The 18,610-nt window shown below is 38.1% G+C and overlaps 1 protein-coding gene and 2 long non-coding RNA genes across 3 annotated transcripts; all 3 read right to left on the bottom strand.

Annotated features, from left to right (window-relative positions):
* Positions 1–6,258: 6,258 nt before the first annotated feature.
* Positions 6,259–6,914, bottom strand: LOC133816698 (uncharacterized). Its single transcript, XR_009885419.1, has 4 exons — positions 6,816–6,914; positions 6,622–6,727; positions 6,463–6,503; positions 6,259–6,343 (listed from the first exon to the last, which is right to left on the bottom strand). It is a non-coding gene; the product is annotated as an uncharacterized LOC133816698 (long non-coding RNA).
* A 314-nt stretch (positions 6,915–7,228) lies between these two features.
* LOC133815513 (protein XRI1-like) lies at positions 7,229–8,899 on the bottom strand. The gene is made up of 4 exons (XM_062248346.1): positions 8,679–8,899; positions 7,770–7,825; positions 7,547–7,669; positions 7,229–7,422 (listed from the first exon to the last, which is right to left on the bottom strand). Exons 1-4 carry the CDS (start codon positions 8,696–8,698, stop codon positions 7,229–7,231), a joined length of 393 nt encoding a protein of 130 aa, XP_062104330.1. The 5' UTR covers positions 8,699–8,899.
* Positions 8,900–16,851: 7,952 nt separating this feature from the next.
* Positions 16,852–17,525, bottom strand: LOC133816697 (uncharacterized). Its single transcript, XR_009885418.1, has 2 exons — positions 17,474–17,525; positions 16,852–17,299 (listed from the first exon to the last, which is right to left on the bottom strand). It is a non-coding gene; the product is annotated as an uncharacterized LOC133816697 (long non-coding RNA).
* Positions 17,526–18,610: the final 1,085 nt, after the last annotated feature.

Here is an 18,610-nt window from a genome sequence, read left to right as displayed (position 1 = left end):
GGAGTGGAAAATAGTTTTGAGTCGAGCATTTTAGCACGATGTAGCACATCCTGAATGCATTTATGTTGACTCAAGTGTAAGCCTGCAGGAGAGTGATAAACCTAAATGCCCAAGAAGAAGTGCAGTTGTCCCAAATCCTTAATAGCAAACACACCTTTGAGTACGGACATCAATGAATATATAGCAGAGGGATCGCTGCCAGTCAATATGATATCATCCACGTAGACCAAAACAACCAGAAAAATTGAAGAGGCACGATAAACGAACATAGAAGAATCAACAGCGGAATTGACAAATCTCCAAGAAATAAGAAAGGAGCTCAATTTGTTATACCAAGCCCAGGGAAACTGTTTTAGTCCATAGAGGGCCTTATCAAGACAGCAAACATGATTGGGAAACTTGGGATCTTTGAAGCCCTCAGGTTGTGTCATATATACTGTATCAGAGAGATCACCATGGAGAAATGTGCTTTGTACATCAAGTTTCTTGAGAGACAAACCCTCAAAAAGAGACAAAGTAAGAACAATGCAGATAGTGGCGGTTTAACAACTAGACTAAAGGTCTCAAAATAGTCAATGCCCTCAGTTTGGTGATATCCTTTAGCGACAAAACAAGCCTTGTAGCGCTCAATATTACCATCAGCAGTGAGTTTAACCCTATAGACCCATTTACAACCAACTATTTTTCCATTAGAGGGAGCGGGAACTAAGTACCAGGTATGATTGTCCTGTAAAGCATTAAATTCAGCCAACATGGCAGCATTCCAATGATCAAATTTATTTGCCTGCCTGTAAGTAGAAGGTTCAAAAAATGCATCTGTCATTGTACTCAAAAGAACCTTAGGCTTGTGTATGACTACCTTGGCATGCGTAATCATGGGATGCGCATTTAAGGGTGGTGGAATGGCATTCTTAATATGGTCATGTAGCTTATCTGCCAAAGGAGGTGGGGAAGGGAGTTTAGAATGAGAAGAAGGGGGAGACGAAGGGATGGAAGAAGAAAGAGGAGTGGAAGCGAGAGTAATGGGTGAAGAGGAGGGAGTGACAATGGGAGGGGAAGAAGAGTGAAAAAGAGGGGTGGGAATAGAGGCTGCAGCAGGGGACAAGAGTGAGATTGGGGAAGGAAAAGAAGGAACAGAGGAAGAAGAGGTGGTAGAAGTTGAAAAAGGGAAAGAATGCTCATTAAAAATGACATGGCGGGACATATAGACTCGGTCAGATGAAGGATATAGGCATAAGTAGCCCTTATGTTGGGAACTATAGCCCAAGAACACACACTCATGAGAACGAAATTGGAGTTTATGATTGTTGTATGGCCGAAGGTAGGGAAGCATGAGCAACTAAAAACACGCAAGGAAGAATAGTCGGACAGTTTGTGATACAAAAGAAAATAGGGACTGTGATTGTTATTGACAGGGGAAGGAAATAGATTTATGAGATAAGTGGTGGTGGTGGTGAATGCATAGGGCCAATAGGCCGAAGGAATGTGAGATTGAGCAAGAAGGGACAAGCCGACTTCGACAACATATCGATTTTTACGTTCCATGCGATCATTTTGCTCAGCGGCTCTAGGACAAGAAAGTTGATGAATAATACCAAGAAATTCAAAATATGATTTAAAAGGATGAAATTTACCACCCCAATCACTTTGAAAACGTTTTATTTAAGTGTCAAATTGGCGTTCAACCATTTTCTGAAATTTTAAGAAAGTAGAGAACACTTCAGATTTGGAATGTAAATGATAAATCTATGTATAACTAGTGAAATCATCAATGAATAAAACAAAAAAACGAGCACCAGCAATAGAATTTTTAGGGGCCGGACCCCAAACATCACTATGTATTTATTCAAAGGGAGCTAATGCCCTAGAGTCAAACAAAGAGAATGGAAATCTATGAGATTTAGCCATTTGACAAGCATTACAAAAATCAAAGGAAGAACTAACAATGTTGGACAAATTACAATCATGAAAAACTCTTGAAATAACACGAGAGGACGAATGACCAAGGCGATTATGCAAGAGGGTGGAGTCACGAACACTGGTGAGATGAGCACGAGAGAAGTTGAGTGAACCAGAAGATTGAGAGTTGGAAGATGGATTGACTCGGTAGAGACCTCGATCAAGCACCCCTGTGAGAAGAACTCTCTTGGTGACCTTGTAACGCCCTGGATAGCCAAGACCGCTACACTGTGTGTTTATGAAGGTGCTAGACTTGCTAATCAAGTCATTTAATTAAAAACGTGTTATGAAACTATAGTGGAACTAGGGTTAAAAGATTTTGGTCTCAAAAGCCGCATTTTTAATAAATAACATTTTCTGTTTACAAGGGATCCCAAAAATAATAAGATTAGAACCATTTACAAAGATTCAAGATTTAAATACAGTAATTAGCCACTCTAAGGCAAAACAGACTGTTAGGCATTCCTTGTCCTGATCCACCACTACAAGAAAACACAGTATTCATAACACTTAAAAACTGCTAACCTGGAGTATTGATAACGCTTCAGAAAATGCTAACGTAGCCCCTGTTATTAAAAGTCCTGTCTTTTCTATAACAGTATTCGAATGTTATGTTCGATGTTATCTTAAACTATTCAATAACACATTTTTAGTTGCTATAATATTCAAATAATAACATTTAGTTAGAGTATTTGGCTATAAATTTGAAGTTTAATAGTATACTTTTTGCATAACACTTTTCAACTGTTACATTTGATTATTTTGATAGCGTTTTTAGTTTGTTATATTATATAAATCATAAAAATTTGTTACGCTTATAATATGTTTCTAAATCATAACATATTAAGGTTTTTTATTGTGATAAGAGTACTTATAAGTTTTTTTTTAATTAAAAGATTTTCATTATTGTATTTTGATAAAAAAAAAAATCAAAATTAATCATAAAATGTAATTCTCAATATATTGATAAACCATAAGTATTACATTAAACAATAACTAATTCAAACTATGAATGTGTCTATTTCATGAGATCTTAGTTCTAACTTAAGTTTGAAAGCATAACATAATAAAGTTTCTTGAACATTTTTTACTTAAGTTTACAAAAACATTACAAGATACACAAAAGTAAACCATGCATGAAACTTGCTCCATCCTTCAATTCATCATCCTTTGTGTATTTGTCTTTGTTGTGAGTCCATTTGTTGTGCACTTGTCATATACCTGTTTCCCTTTCTTCCACATGTCCATGTGTAATCCCCAGAAATCAAGAATTTGATTTTGAAGCTTCTCTCCAGTTAATATACAATATCGACTAGCATCATAGAAACACCAATGACTCAAGAAATCAAGGAAACTAGGGAAAAAAAAAAGGACTTCTGGAAAAATATATAAGAACCACATATATACAACTTCAACTAATTTACCTCACCAACATCCATTGCTTCATCTGTTAATGCAGCCACTGTAAACACAACTCCTAACAAACCCTCAACAGCCAGAGTTATTGCATGAGCTTCACTAGCAACTAAGACTGTAACAAACCCATGGACAAAGCAAGCCAAGATGACAACCCAACCAGTAACAAGTTCCTAAAATGCCAGAAAATCAACTACAAAGAAATATCAAAATATAAATAAGCATAATAGAAAACAAAATGAAGATTCAAACAAAGCTTGGGAACATCTGCAAGATGAAAACTAAAATAAATAATATAACAAGTGAATGCAAATCCAATCCCATAACTATCATATAAACTTTAACTTACCAAAGCTATAAATAAGAAAAGAGAATACAGTGCAAATAAAACCAAACTTGTCAAACAACTTGCTGCCATTAAGACATTATAGTTTTTCAGACAGTAGGGAGCAATGAAGACATAAAGTGTTTCATAACTTTCTTCATAAAGCAAGGAAAAGGCTTGATACATTACAAACATAATCAAGCAAAGTTTTTTTTTTTTCAAATAATAAAAAAAACAGCTATATGTCCTTTACTGATATTAAAACAAGGAAATACAAATCAATGCAACTTAATCTTAACTAGAGTTTATAAGAGCAAGCATATTCCTACTGAATTCTCAATAACTTAGTAATACAATCAGAATTTGGTATTATTCCATTGTATGCACTACTAGGAAACAAGATCTTAATCATATTAAGTCACACAATAGCCAACACATATATTAACATCAAAATAAAATAATTATAATAAAATCAATGATATTACCTCAAGATCTTAATCATATTAAGTCACACAATAGCAGAGTGAAAAGAGCTTACCCCATAGCTCAACAACATTTTCCAATTTCTAAAAACAAAATCTGAAATAGAATTGAATAGAGAGAAGTTAGGGCAAGAGATTGAAATAAAATAGAAAGATTCAGATTTTACCCAAAATTGCAGAAAAAAAAGATGAGAGGCTTGGATTTCTAAGAGAAAAATCTAAAATGACAGAGAGTAATCTATATTCATAATTCTACTTTGGTTAGGAGTGCCCAACAAGAGTAATAGTTGCACACTTAATTGCTACATTGTACCTATAGAGATGAAATGATAAAAGAAAAATTATGCCAGGCATAAAGAGTATAAGCAAGGGAAAATGATTTCACAGCACAATAAGATTAAAACAAGAGGAATTATGTATATGTATAGGACAGTGGTGATGAATGAGAGAGAAAGTACGAGTGCTGGGGCATTGTAACTAACTAATGGGGAAGTTTTGGTTTTATTTTGAAGCGGTGGATTACCAATCACTGCTCTAAATCCCCTCTATTAAGAGAATAACGTATGGGGCAGGGGAATAAAAACTACTGCTCAAAGGAAAAGTTTCCACATATTGTAGTAAAAAGAATCATCTAGTTGTTTTTTATGCCCTGTTTTCTATTTCTATTGTTGCTCTTTGCAACTACTTAGAAAATAATTCCCTTATATTGCTCTCTAAACAACTTCAGAATAAAGGAAAAGCTAGAAGGAATCAAATAACTCAAGAAAGTAAAAGGCCAAACAAGAAACTAGAATACACTCAAGCCATATATTATAACAACTCAATGACTAAGAAACAAAATAAAATAACTCAAAAAATATACCAATTCAGAGAAATAAACAAGAGATAACCACTATAAATTCCAGCTACCTGAGTTAGCAAATAGACATATATACACATTCATCAAATTAAACAACAACAATCATAAAAAGCACAACCTTTTATTTACTCTCTTGCTAACTAAACTATGAAAAAGAAACAACAAGGTTTGTACATGAAACAAAGAAAGTTCAAAGAAAAGTCCAGAAAAAAGAGTTAACAGTATGAATGCATCTACAAAATATGCACAGGACTACCAGTGAAATGATCTAGGCATGAATTTCAAACTTGATATGGAAAGATAGGATATTGAGAGAACTAGCACTATCACTAATCTAATTCATTCAAATACATTTTAAATTTTAGAAATAGATTAAGGAGCCCAAATTTTACAAATATGTATAAAATTGAAAGTTAACAGAATAAAAGGAATGATCTAACAGAGTTAGTAAAGCAGAACAATACAATTTTCATTTACCAAACAATGTTTATGAATTTCTCATAATTAACTCTACAGAAAAAGAAACTACTTAAATTATAAATGACTTGCAAGATGAGATGAGATGAGATGAAAAGAGACATACTGGCTCATGTAGCAAATTTTGTGGACTCTTTAACTGTACAAGAATATTGTAAGCCAATCAAATCTGAAGTGCCAACTAAAATTCCCCAAAAGACTAAATCATGACCATGAGAAAGAAAATCTACACCATCTTACAAAGAAGACAAAACATCAAAAGTAAATTTTATCATGAAGTTTAAACAGCCTGAAAATTGCCCAAAATAGCACAATAACATGTCCCAATGCTAGCTACTAAAACCATGTTCTTAAGAAAACATAAGTGATTTGCAAGTAAAAGATAATAAACAATATAATCAGAGATAATTAGCTAGATACCAAAATGCATGAAGCCCTTACCTTCAGAGGTTTTGATGATGAGTGACCAGAATCCTCAGTGCCATTGCTCTCATTTTCCAAACTCGACCTCACACGGAGCTCGACTGACTTCGAGTTTACTACCTACCTATGACACATGAAAACAAACCATCTAAAAATAGTTCCTTCTATTTGCAACACGTAAGAAATCTTGCTGTTCTAACCATCTTAAATTCTGTCATGACCTATTTGATACTTAGTGAAAACTTCCAGATGATTGTGCATTAATAACAAGCAGCGCAAATGGATTTTAATGACAGAAAAAGAAAACAAAGAAGGAAGTACCTTTGAAAACTATCTTCTGTGGAGTAGAAACACGTTGTTGTGGAAAATTATTTTCATACTCGGGTGCAATCTCGCAAAACTCTACACCACCAAACAAAGTATACATGAGATGAGAGCGATCGAGGAGATAAATGTAGACCAGAAAACAATAGTAAAAGAAAAAAGGTACACGTTGCAAGAGACGACAAAGTTTCGTGTACCTGCGATATCAATTTGAAAATCAGATGTGCCAGAAGTATTCCTGAATTTCACATAACACAGCAATCCTTACACTTAGAAGTAGTTGAGAACCACCCAAACAAGATTTCAGCCAAGGAAAAAATAAACATCCAAACAAGACTCAAATTAAATATGCATACATAGTATCAGAGCTGAAATGCATCTCATTATCATTAAGGCAATCAGTAATCCATTCGTCCGAATGATCCAGGGTCTCATATCCAGAGGCAGACGCAGATGTATCTTCTTAAACAAGTTACACTAGATATGTTGAAAATCCAAACATTTTGTACGTATTATATTGGAATGCTTTCAAAAAGAAAAGAAAAAAGACCTGTAAATCCAGAGATCCAATCAGATGCAGAAGGTAAAGCCTCCTCAAGTGAATCAACCTCCTATAGAGCAGAAAAATATGAGACCTGCAGTTTGGGTACTAAAATCTCATCTAACAAATAAAATGCATAATTTTCACGAAAATCTTGAAACTTGACTTGTTCGACATAATAGAAACGCAGGGCATTATATACCCACAGATAAACCCGTAGGAAAACTGTAAATCACCAGTGATAACACCTACATCAGCTTCACATAAAAATTAAAGAATCCATGAAGACTAGAGTTACAGATTCTGAAACTTTTTCAATACAAAAGAAGAAAACAACGAATTTAATTCAATTTATATGTTCAAGATCAAATGGGTCCAATGTGTAGTAACTCATGGTTTATAAAGTTCATTCTACTAAAACATTATAAAATGCTTTTAGTATGACAATCCAATGTAGAGGGATATTGCAAATGAACATTTAATTTAAGGAAGATGGAAGAAATCTCATCATAGAGAAGGGAGTTATCAAAGTCATCATTGGTAAACTGTAGCATCCGGCGCCTCTTCATTTGTGAAAAGGACTCCCTACATTCTTCAACTTCCTTGTTCATAGTATCTGAAACCCACTTAACAACATTAAAAGAGCATATATAGGGCATTAAGTTGCAATTCTAGAAAGTTTAAAAAAATGTCAATGTACATTGTGGAAGAGAAGTAGGAAAAAAAGAACATATATTAACCTTTATGGTCAACATGGTATTCCAAATCCATGCAGGCCTTAACTGGGGTTGTTTCCTCATCAAACATATAAGAAATATCTTCTTCATTCTGAGCCACTCCATTCCAAAGACCTTCAGACATGACTGCTCATCAGTCATACCATGAAATAGTTAAATACCAAATCAGGTATCTTTCAAATATGTCAACAGTTATTAATTTTTTAAGCCACATTGTGGAACATACCGTAATTTGGATCCTTTTGGAAATAACTATCCTTTTGCCAACCCCATTGCGCACTTCTGCCCATTTTATATCATAACATGAGAAAACAACAAGTTCAATTAAAAAAACATAGATGAACAAAGTAAATAAAAGCCATGGTCAAGTAAAAGGACAAGGCAAGTGCATAAAACAAAGCTCAGAACCTAAATTACAAATATATCTCATTGAATTGAGCTACTGCATTTCTATTCTACTCTATATACCTTTAGCTGGAGAATATTACAGAAATGAAAAGGGTTGAATTCAACATCAAACCAATCAGCAAAACCATGACCTTCACCAAAATAGATAACCATTCAGTGGTGAAGGACCAATCAACTCATTCAATATCTTCCATTTAGGCAACTGAAGCACAGCAATATATCATTTGAAGAGATTATATATATATATTACACACAAGCACACAAAAAAAATATACAAAAAGTAGCAGTGGAAATTGGATCCAGTACTAGCATTCCAAAATGAAGAAGGAAAATAAAAAATCAGTAAAAATAAAAGGACAATGCTACAAAAAATGCTTACTAAAAGGGTATCATAATCCAAACATAGACCATTAGATTTACGTGATAAAAGGGCAAAATAAAAGGCAAAAGCAAAATGACCCAACAACCAAATCACATAGTCCATTCATTCATTTCCACTCATTCTCCTTAAATCTGCAGATTAAGTCATATTCATCTCCACACATTTAACTTAAATAAAAAAATCTTAAATACAAACCGAACCATAGATATCAAGAAACCAAGAATCAAGTATAGTAACCACAACCAAGAACAAACTAAAAAAAAATGCAATTCGAAGAAAAACCCAGATACGAAAACCGATCATAGATATCAAAAAATAAAAATAAAAAAAGAAAGAGGGATTTACTTGTCGTTGTCGCAGTCCATTCGCTGAAGCAACAAAGCGATGAACAAGTCCTTCTTCACCACAAAACCAGAGAGAGTCAGGTCAATCTTGAGGTCTCCTCCTGCTCTGACCGTATGAGAAGAAAAAAGTAGCCATTACGGAGAAGGAGAAGCCATCTGGGTATTCTGGGTATGAGGCGTTTGGGTTCGTGAACGGTGATGAAGGTGTTTGGATTCAAGCTCAGAGATGAGATGGAGAGTGAGGCGGTGATGAACGATGATGAAGGGGAATGGGTTGGTAGCTCAAAGATGAAGCTCAAAGACGAGAGTGAGAGATGGAGACTTCGTGAGGCAGAGAGACGAGACGAGAGTGAGAGATGGAGGCTGAGAGAAATTTTTCGGGTAACTTAGATTTAGGGATTAAATTTTGGCAGATGAGCCTCAAAAAAAAAAATTCATTTGGCGCCTGAGGTTTACTCATATGGCGCCAAAATAATATATTCCGTGTGTTTTTAATCCCCCACCATTAATAGCACTTCTAAATATATGCTATTTTTTAATGTAATATATACTAAAAATTGTTGTAGTGCACTCCTCAGCCATGGCGGCCGAACAACTGACTATGTACATTCAACCCCGCAGCCCTCCATCTCAGGATTGGTCCAACTTGCCTTTGCCTTTACCTGCACCACGTAGCACCCGTGAGCCAAGGCCCCAGCAAGAAAACACAATAACAGAGCATGATCAACCAACAGACAGTTAAATATTTCATATCACGCAAACATGTTCTCATTAGTCTAAGCATCCATGATAATCAAGTACTCAACATACCAAACATGTAATTTCATATCAATAATCAATTCACAATTGATAACTAGGGTTAGCGCCTTTAGGCCGCACCCTCTACTTATCCCACTGACTCCGGCCCGCTTAAACCGAGCTCAGTGAATATTAAGCTGTCCTCGGCTACCAGTGGCCAAGCCACGCCCTGTGCGCAAATATTGTATACGGCACCCTTAGGCCACTTATCACATGTCCCATGGAATAATACCATCTTTGACATTATACAGATATCGGGAGCACTTAGTCCCATCACAAACAGATAATCGGGTGCATTTTTCTTACAGTTAGATTCGGTAGCTTCGTTCTCTTTGATCCTTGAGCACGATCCTTCTTGAGCCCTAGCGCACACCTAGTCACAACCACAGATCAGAATCATCACCAAACCTCAAGTACAAAATATAACCTCGGGACCAATCCCGAGCCCTAGAGAAGCCCCAATTCCACCGAACGGGGTGGTGGAATCGAACCCCAAACCCCTGGGCAAAAACCCTTGAAAATAACTCAGAAACCCCTTTCTGGAAACAAGGTAGCGCTACAACGCTCTAAGGAGGGCGCTATAGCACCACAAACAGAGCCCAAAATCATCTCAGGGTATATGGCCTAGCGCTACAATGCCCAAAGGCTAGCACTGTAGCGCCAGTCACAGAACAGCAAATGTTGTTTTTCCCTCCTTCGATTTTCCCCGAGCCAAACCTTACCAAAACTTCTCCAAACTTCAACCAAACTTAGAATCAAGCTTACTAACATGTCTAACTCATCCCAAGCACCCCAACCATACAAAACTTAACCACATGCACCCCTAATCCAAGATTTCACCATAGCTGAACCTAGAATTCAAAAACCCAGCAAAACAGCCACTGAAACCACAAAGTTCAAACTAGAATCCCTTACCTTTGCTGGATAAATTTAGCCTAGGTTGTCCTCCTCACAAGCTTGACCTTCTCTTCCTCAAATCCTCAGCCTCAACTCCCTAGGATTCCCACAGAACTTTTCTTTGAAAACCAACTCAAAACCAATACCAAAAACTGAGTGTTAACCTCAAAATCTTACCTCAAGTGGTTGGTTTGTTCTTGCTAAATCCCTGCCAATTCATCCAGCCAGATCAAAGACCTTAACCTCAAGATTCTGCTCTGATTCTCCCTAAGTTTCTGCCCCAAAATTCCTCAAGAGATGGTGAAGAAAACTTGAACCGAGAGAGAGAGAGAAGAGTAGACTTCCAATTCCCTTTCTTTCCTTCCTTTTCTTTCTTTTTCTTTTCTTCAGAATTCCAGCCCCTTCTACAAATTCCACTAAGTATAAAGCCTGATAATACTTATCCCTTATAATCCAAATGACCATAATACCCTCCCCTTTAATTCTAAATCTTTTAATCTACCTAGGGGCATTTTGGTCATTTTACCCAATTCCCACTAATTCCTCGAGTGTCTTTAATATTTTCCGCTTACTTCCCGACACTTAACTAATCACCAATTATATTCATCAATGTCAAAATAGACTCTAATATATTTTCTAAATTCCCATTTATACCCCAAGGCTTGCCCCGAGCCGGGTATAAATTCCCACCGTGACTTTTTCGCTAACCCACTCACTAGGATCAACTCGAACCATAGATTACAAATATATCCACATAATAATGTGGTCTTGACAATTTATCACATATATATATAGTTATGCCCTCAACAGGCCAAAATTACGATTATGCCCTTCTAGCCTAATCAGGGCCTACATGCATACTAATACACATAGTCATGCATCTCAAATATTCAAATAGTCATATAACATACTTTTAATCATTAAATCACATATATTCCAATTATGCCCTCCCGGCACACTAATCAAGACCCTTAAGCCTTATTAGTAAATTTGGGTCGTTATAACTATCCCCTCCTAATGAAAATTTCGTCCTCAAAATTTACCTGAATAACTCAGGATATTGATCATGCATCGCTGTCTCAAGGTCCCAGGTCGCTTCCTCGACCCTACTATTCCTCCACAATACTTTAACAAGAGGAATCGTCTTGTTCCATAATACTTTATCTTTTCGATCCAAGATCTGAATCGGTTGCTCTTCATAAGCCAAATCTGTCTGGAACTCCAAGTCTTCATACCTCAACACACGAGTCACATCTGAGACGTACTTCTGGAGCATAGAAACATGGAATACGTCATGAACTCCGAACAACGATGGTGGCTAGGCTAATCTGTAAGCCACCTGACCAATCCTTTCCAGGATCTCAAAAGGTCCAATGAATCTAGGGATTAGCTTGCCCTTCTTTCCAAACCTCCTCACCCCTCGCAAAGGTGAAACTCAAAGAAACATGTGGTCCCCAACCTGGAACTCCACGTCCCTACACTTAGGATCAGCGTAGCTTTTTTGTTTGCTCTGAGAGGCGAGCATCCTAGGTTGGATCTTCTCTATAGCTTCACTTGTCTTCTGAACCATATCTGGCCCCAAATACTTCCTCTCACCCATCTCATCCCAATGAATGGGTGATTTACACTTCCTCCCGTACAACAACTCATAGGGAGCCACTCCATTCGTTGATTGGTAACTATTGTTATATGAAAATTCAATCAACGGAATATACATACTCCATGAACCCTCAAAATCAATCACACATGCTCTAAGCATATCCTCTAACACCTGAATCGTCCTCTCAGACTGTCCGTTAGTCTGAGGATGAAAGGCTGTGTTGAACTTCAACTGAGTTCCCATAGCCTTCTGCAAACCACTCCAAAACTTGGAAGTGAAGATAGGATCTCGGTTGACACTATAGACTTAGGAACCCCATGGAGACGTACAATCTCCCTCACGTACAACTCAGCATACTAATCCACAGTATATGTCGACCTCACTGGTAGAAAATGGGCTGACTTGGTGTACCTATCCACTATCACCCACACTGAGTCATGAAGTCCTATAGTTCTGGGTAAACCTCCCACAAAATCCATTGTAATGTCCTCCCATTTCCACTCGGGAATACCTAAAGGCTGAAGCAACCCTGCTAGTACCTGGTGCTCAGCTTTCACCTACTGACAGGTTAAACATCTGGCTACGTACTCCACTACATCCTTCTTCATCACTGGCCACCAATATAACGTCCGTAGATCTTGGTACATCTTCGTGGTACCCAGATGAAGTGAGTACGGCATCATATGAGACTCATCTAGTATCTCTCGTCTGATTCCCTCATCAGCTGGAATACAAATTCGTCCCTGATACCGAAGCAAACCAACCTCAGAAATAGAATAGTCCTTAGCTACTCCCGCTAAGACATTCTCTCTAACCTCCTGTAATTGAGTGTCTACCAACTGTCCCTCTTTAATCCGCTCTAGCAGGGTCAACTACAGAGTAATATTGGCTAACTGGCTTACCACCAACTCTACCCCCGCTCTGACCATCTCATCAGCTAACTCCCTTGAGATCTGAATGGAACTATATAACTGACCTGGGCCTCTCCGGCTCAATGCATCTGGTAAAGAATATCACAATCATAATCTTTCACCAACTCAAGCCAATGCCTCTGTCTCATGTTCAGGTCCTTCTGTGTAAAGAATACTTCAGACTCTTATGGTCAGTGTATACCTCGCACTTCTCCCCATACAAATAATGTCGCCAAATCTTCAGTGCGAATACCACCGCTGCTAACTCCAAATCATGGGTAGGATACCGTTGCTCATACTCCTTCAACTGTCATGACGCATAAGTTATGACCCTCTCATTCTACATCAACACATAGCCTAAACCCAACCTTGATGCATCGCAATAGACCACAAACTTCCCTTCCCCCGAAGGAATACTCAACACAGGTGCCGTAATAAGTCGTCGCTTCAGTTCTTGAAAACTGTCTTCACACTTATCTGACCAGATAAACTTCAAATTCTTCCGTGTCAATTCTGTCATCGGTGCCGCTATCTTCAAGAAGCCCTCTACAAACCGTCTGTAATAACCTGCCAGACCAAGAAAACTCTGCACCTCTGAGGCGTTCATTGGCCTTGGCCAATCCTTAATTGCCTCTACCTTAGATGGATCCACCTTAATCCCATCTGCACCCATGATATGTCCAAGGAATGTCACTTCTAGAAATCAAAATTCACATTTCTTAAACTTGGCGTACAACTGATGCTCCCTCAACCTCTGAAGAACTTGTTGAAGATGAAGCTCATGCTCTGCCTCTGAACTGGAATACACCAAGATGTCGTCGATGAAGACAATGACGAACTGATCCAGAAAATCCTTGAACACTCTGTTCATCAGGTCCATGAAGGCTGCTGGGGCATTGGTCTAACCAAACGACATGACCAGAAACTCATAATGCCTATACCTCGTTCGGAAGGCCATCTTCAGTATATCCTCATCCTTGATCCTCAGCTTGTGATAACCAGATCGAAGATCAATCTTTGAGAACACCGTTTTACTCTGCAGCTGATCGAACAAGTCATCAATCCTTGGTAGGGGATACTTATTCTTAATGGTCAACTTGTTCAATTCTCTGTAGTCTATGCACATTCTCAAGGTCCGGTCCTTCATCTTCACGAATAAAACTGGAGCACCCCATGGCGAGTAACTAGGCCTGATGAATCTCAAATCCAGAAGCTCCTGCAACTCTATCTTCAATTCTTTCGGTGCCATCCTATATGGTGCCCTCGACACTGGCTCTGTCCCCGACGCCAACTCAATGACAAACTGAATCTCTCTACGTGGCGGCAAACCAGGAAAATCCTCAGGAAACACATCCAAGAACTCGCGAACCAATCTGGTCTCCTCCGGTCCTACTGGTAAAACCCTGGTGGTATCCACCACACTAGCCAGAAAGCCTATACACCTTCCTTGTAACAAGTCTCTGGCTCTCAATGCCGATATCTAAGGTATACGAGGTCCATGCACCGCTCCCACAAAAACAAAGGGATCATCACCCTCTAGCTCAAAAGTCACCATCTTCTTCCTACAGTCAATGGTAGCTCCATATCTAACCAGCCAATCCATACCTAGAATCATATAAAAGTCCTCCATACTCAATTCAATCAAGTCTACTGATAACTCCATACCATCAACTATCACTGGCAGTGCCCTAATCCACTTCATAGACACTACCAGTTCCCCTGTAGGCAAAATAGTCCCAAACCCTAAAACACAATACTCACTTGGTCTACATTGTCTATCAATCACCTTACTAGAAACAAACGAGTGTGTAGCACCAGAGTCAATCAATACCGTAAAAGGAGTGCCAGCACTAGAAAGCTAACCTGTCACTACCGAGGAACTAGCCTCGGCCTCCGCCTGCGTCAGGGTAAACACTCGAGCTGGAGTCAAGCTGTCCACCTTCCCCGCATCTCCCTTCTTCACTGTCGGGCAATCTTTCTTGAGGTGTCCCACCACCCCACACACATAACAGGCCTTAGCCCGACACTCACCCGGATGGCGCCTCTTGCACTTCGTACACTCAGGATAGGTCCTCCATGTATCACCACCTCCCTGACGGCCACATTGAGTACCCCCGACCTCTCCTATTAGGACCAGGAGAGATCGAAGCATCAGGGGCCTTCCTATTTAAATCACTGGGGCCTCCGCCCCTACCAGACCCAGCATATGGAGGCACCACCCTGCGGCCCTCCCATCTCACTGCACTCTCTCTCCATATCTTATTCTCCGCTTCCTCAGCGGTAAGAGCCTTATCTACAGCCTGGGCATAAGTTGTCCCTCCAGGAACTGTTGTGATCCTCACATCCTGGGCTATCATAGCATTAAGCCCTCTAATAAACCTGTCCTGCCTAGCTGCATCAGTAGGCACAAGATCTGGTGCGAATTTCACAAGTCTGCCAAATTTCAGGGGATACTCTGTAACTGTCACACTGCCCTGAACCAGCCCCACGAACTCATTTACTTTCGCTGCCCTGATGGAAACATTATAGTACTTTTGACTGAATAGGTCCTTGAATCATTCCTAAGTCAAAGCAGTAACATCCCTGGTCTATGATGCCACCTCCCACCAGATTTGGGCATCCTCTCTAAGCATATATGTGACATAGGCCACTCTATCATGTCCCTCTACCTTCATAAAGTCTAGAATGGTAGTAATCATGGTCATCCACTGTTCAGCCTTCAGTGGATCCGATCCTCCCACAAAGATCGGGGGCTGCTATTTCCTGAACCGCTCATACAATGGCTCCCATCTATTCCCAACCTCAACTGGCTGCACAACAGGTACCACTGTAGGTGGCACAATAGGGGAAACACTCCCTGATGGAGCCTGCTGCTGCAGAATTTGGATTTTTTCATCTTGGCTCTGTAGCCGAGCTTGCATGTCTACCATAAGCTGCTGCCAGTTCTCAGGGACTGGCGGAGGGGTCTGGCCCTGATCACCATCTCTAGTCTCAGACCTGCCGGCTAGTTGTGTAGATTTTCTTGGATGCATAATTATCCAAGTCAATCTGCAATCAACGACTCGGCAATCAGACTATGATGACAGGGTAATAATCCTTTCATGATCCATCACTGGCACTCCAATCATTCACAAGCAATCAAAATATAGCAATTTATCCAAATATTCATTCATATGCATAGTAGTGCTGATACGCACGCCTCAATATCATCATGCAATAGTCAAGGTCCAGGCCATATCAGTATCTCATGCTTCCTATTAATCAAACAGATATCAACAGTCATATCTCATTCAAATCATTTAAGCACATAATCATGTGTACACAATTACCAAACCCTGAGTCGAGCTTGTCTTTCGCATCGAATTGTACATGTCCAGCTAGTCTTCAGGAACCCTTAAACCTAGGACGCTCTGATACCAAGTTGTAACGCCCTGGATAGCCAAGACCGCTACCACTACAAGAAAATTGGGTCTTTACCTACCAATTGTAAGTGTAGGTAAAACTAGCCTAATGGTGGGTAATATGGTTTACCTACCAATATTGAATTGGTAGAGATTGGTAGGTAAGAGTTAGTGGGGAAAGAGTCTTTACCTACACTTATTAACACAGGTAGGTAAAAGAATCAGTGGACCCCACTAAGTTATAAATCAATTGATGAGTCATCAGATGGATGACATGGCATCCTACGTGTATGCTGACATGGTTTTGTAGTTTTACGTGTTTGATGATGTGGCATCATATGTTGTATCCTACGTGGCATCATATGTGGCATCCTACGTGGCATTCTACGTGGCATCATATGTGGCATCCTACGTGGTGTCATTTTATTAACCCACATAGCATTATTTTATTGGTTTATTACACAATTTATATTTTGTTCAAATTTAATGGTTATGTGTAGGTAAGAGATAATAACAGTTATTTATAAATGTTATTTATTAGAAATAAACTAGAAAAAAACCATTCAATAATAAAATGTTTAATGCTAAAATTCTTTATAATGTTCAATACTAAAATAAGTCATAAAGTTATCATTTTAAGGTTACCCCTACCAAAATAAAAAAAACTTCATAAAGTTCATTCCTTAGTAAATTAATGTAAATAAACTAAGAATCATCTTGTGACTCCCGAACTGAAATAGATGGCGACTCTCTTAAATTTGCATCTGAAGCTTGGTCTGTTGGAGATGGTGGAGGCAGTGCCATCAAATTGTTATGACGAAGTATATCCACAACTACACTAAGTTGTTCGTTAGTAGCATTAAGGCGGGAAGTTGTATCATTAAGTCGTTCAACTAACTCTTCATAAGTTGGTTGATTACCCACAATATTTTCACGAAGTGGGTAAACCAAACTTATGAAACAAAAGCATGTGGTGCTATAACATTCATTTCTACCAGTATATTTATTATTCCATCTGAAAAAAAAAAGAAAAGTAAATTACACAAATTAACACATTGTCACTTTATAAGTTTTACTTCACTTACCCAATTTGTACATAATTGAACATGGAAAATGAAAATATAGAAATGAAAAACAGATATCATATAAAATTCTAGCATGTAAAGTGTAGCAAGAGAAAGATGCCTACCAGTATAAGCAATCTATTATTGGATTCCAAATAGTGATCAACGGCTTCTTTCATAGGAAGTAGTGAAACTTGCCTAGTCCTCAGTTGAGCTTCCACAATAGTATCATTAAGTTCACTGAAATGGAGAAATAAAAAATGACACTAAATTAGAATAAAGCCTGAAAAAGAAACACTAGCTGGTATGAACCAAACCTTAATCAAGATTGTGTCACCAAGGAAGAGCTGGAGTCGTTTTTCTTTCTTTTCTTTTTTTGCGTTCCCTTACTGTCCAAAAGGAAAAACTCATAAATATGGAGAACTAAGGCCTTTACAGAGATAAGTTATGTATGGCGTAATTAAGCCCTCTACTTAGTAACTTACATATCAAAAGAGTGAGTCACAGGAGAGAAGAAAAACTAGCTAATGAGAAGTTGATGCAAATACAATTCAATTAATTTGATGATACGAGTTCAGACCAAAACAAATTATGCTCTCCATATGTGGGACAACAGGGGAAGTGAATAACTAAATCAAGAGTCACATTAACATGTTAATTAAAGCCTAAAGTCAAATAATGATATTATTTTTGGCCTTATCTTTTGCTTTCAATATATTTTATCCTACAATTGGCAGCTGAACAGAAAAGAATGCTATCAACACGATGATTTATCTTCAATTCGTTTTTTTTCTTCACATAACATAAATAAGCAATAAAATCCCATGTGTTATTTGGACTATACTATTAAAAAAGATTTTAAAAAAAATACTCACTGCAATATACAAATTGGTTGAGATCAAGAGTCATCCGGCTCTGCTTAGCAGTATCAAATGAATCAAACATATTACTGCAACGAGCAAAACAACAGCAGAAAATGAGTAAGCCTCTGTTATGAGCTTATGACCATTTTGAACTGGTGTAGATGATAAATTATACATGTTCAAGAGTTTCACTTGAAGCCAAACGCATTTATATGATTAAGATTGTGGAACAAAATATGTATACAATGCTGAGAGACATATCGATTGTGTGTATAAAATTCATTCCAAGCACATAAAACTTTTGTTCTTTATTCCGAGAAAAACATGTATTTCTGTCGAGAGAAACTTACCGAGCTGACTGCAAAAATATACAAAGAGATATGAAATCATCTAATCTGA

This window comes from Humulus lupulus, chromosome 2 (assembly GCF_963169125.1).
Source record: "Humulus lupulus chromosome 2, drHumLupu1.1, whole genome shotgun sequence".
NCBI classification, from domain to species: Eukaryota; Viridiplantae; Streptophyta; class Magnoliopsida; order Rosales; family Cannabaceae; genus Humulus; species Humulus lupulus.
The sequence above is the reverse complement of the archived record's forward strand: the minus strand, read 5'-3'. Positions and strand labels throughout refer to the sequence as shown.

Excerpts from the sequence above, each read along its gene's own strand:
- LOC133815513 (XM_062248346.1), bottom strand. The coding sequence starts at position 8,698 with ATGGACTGCGACAACGACAA. Across the intron at positions 7,826-8,678 it reads ATGGACTGCGACAACGACAA|AAGTGCGCAATGGGGTTGGC; the intron begins GTAAATCCCTCT and ends TAAAATGGGCAG. Across the intron at positions 7,423-7,546 it reads ATACCATGTTGACCATAAAG|ATACTATGAACAAGGAAGTT; the intron begins GTTAATATATGT and ends AGTGGGTTTCAG.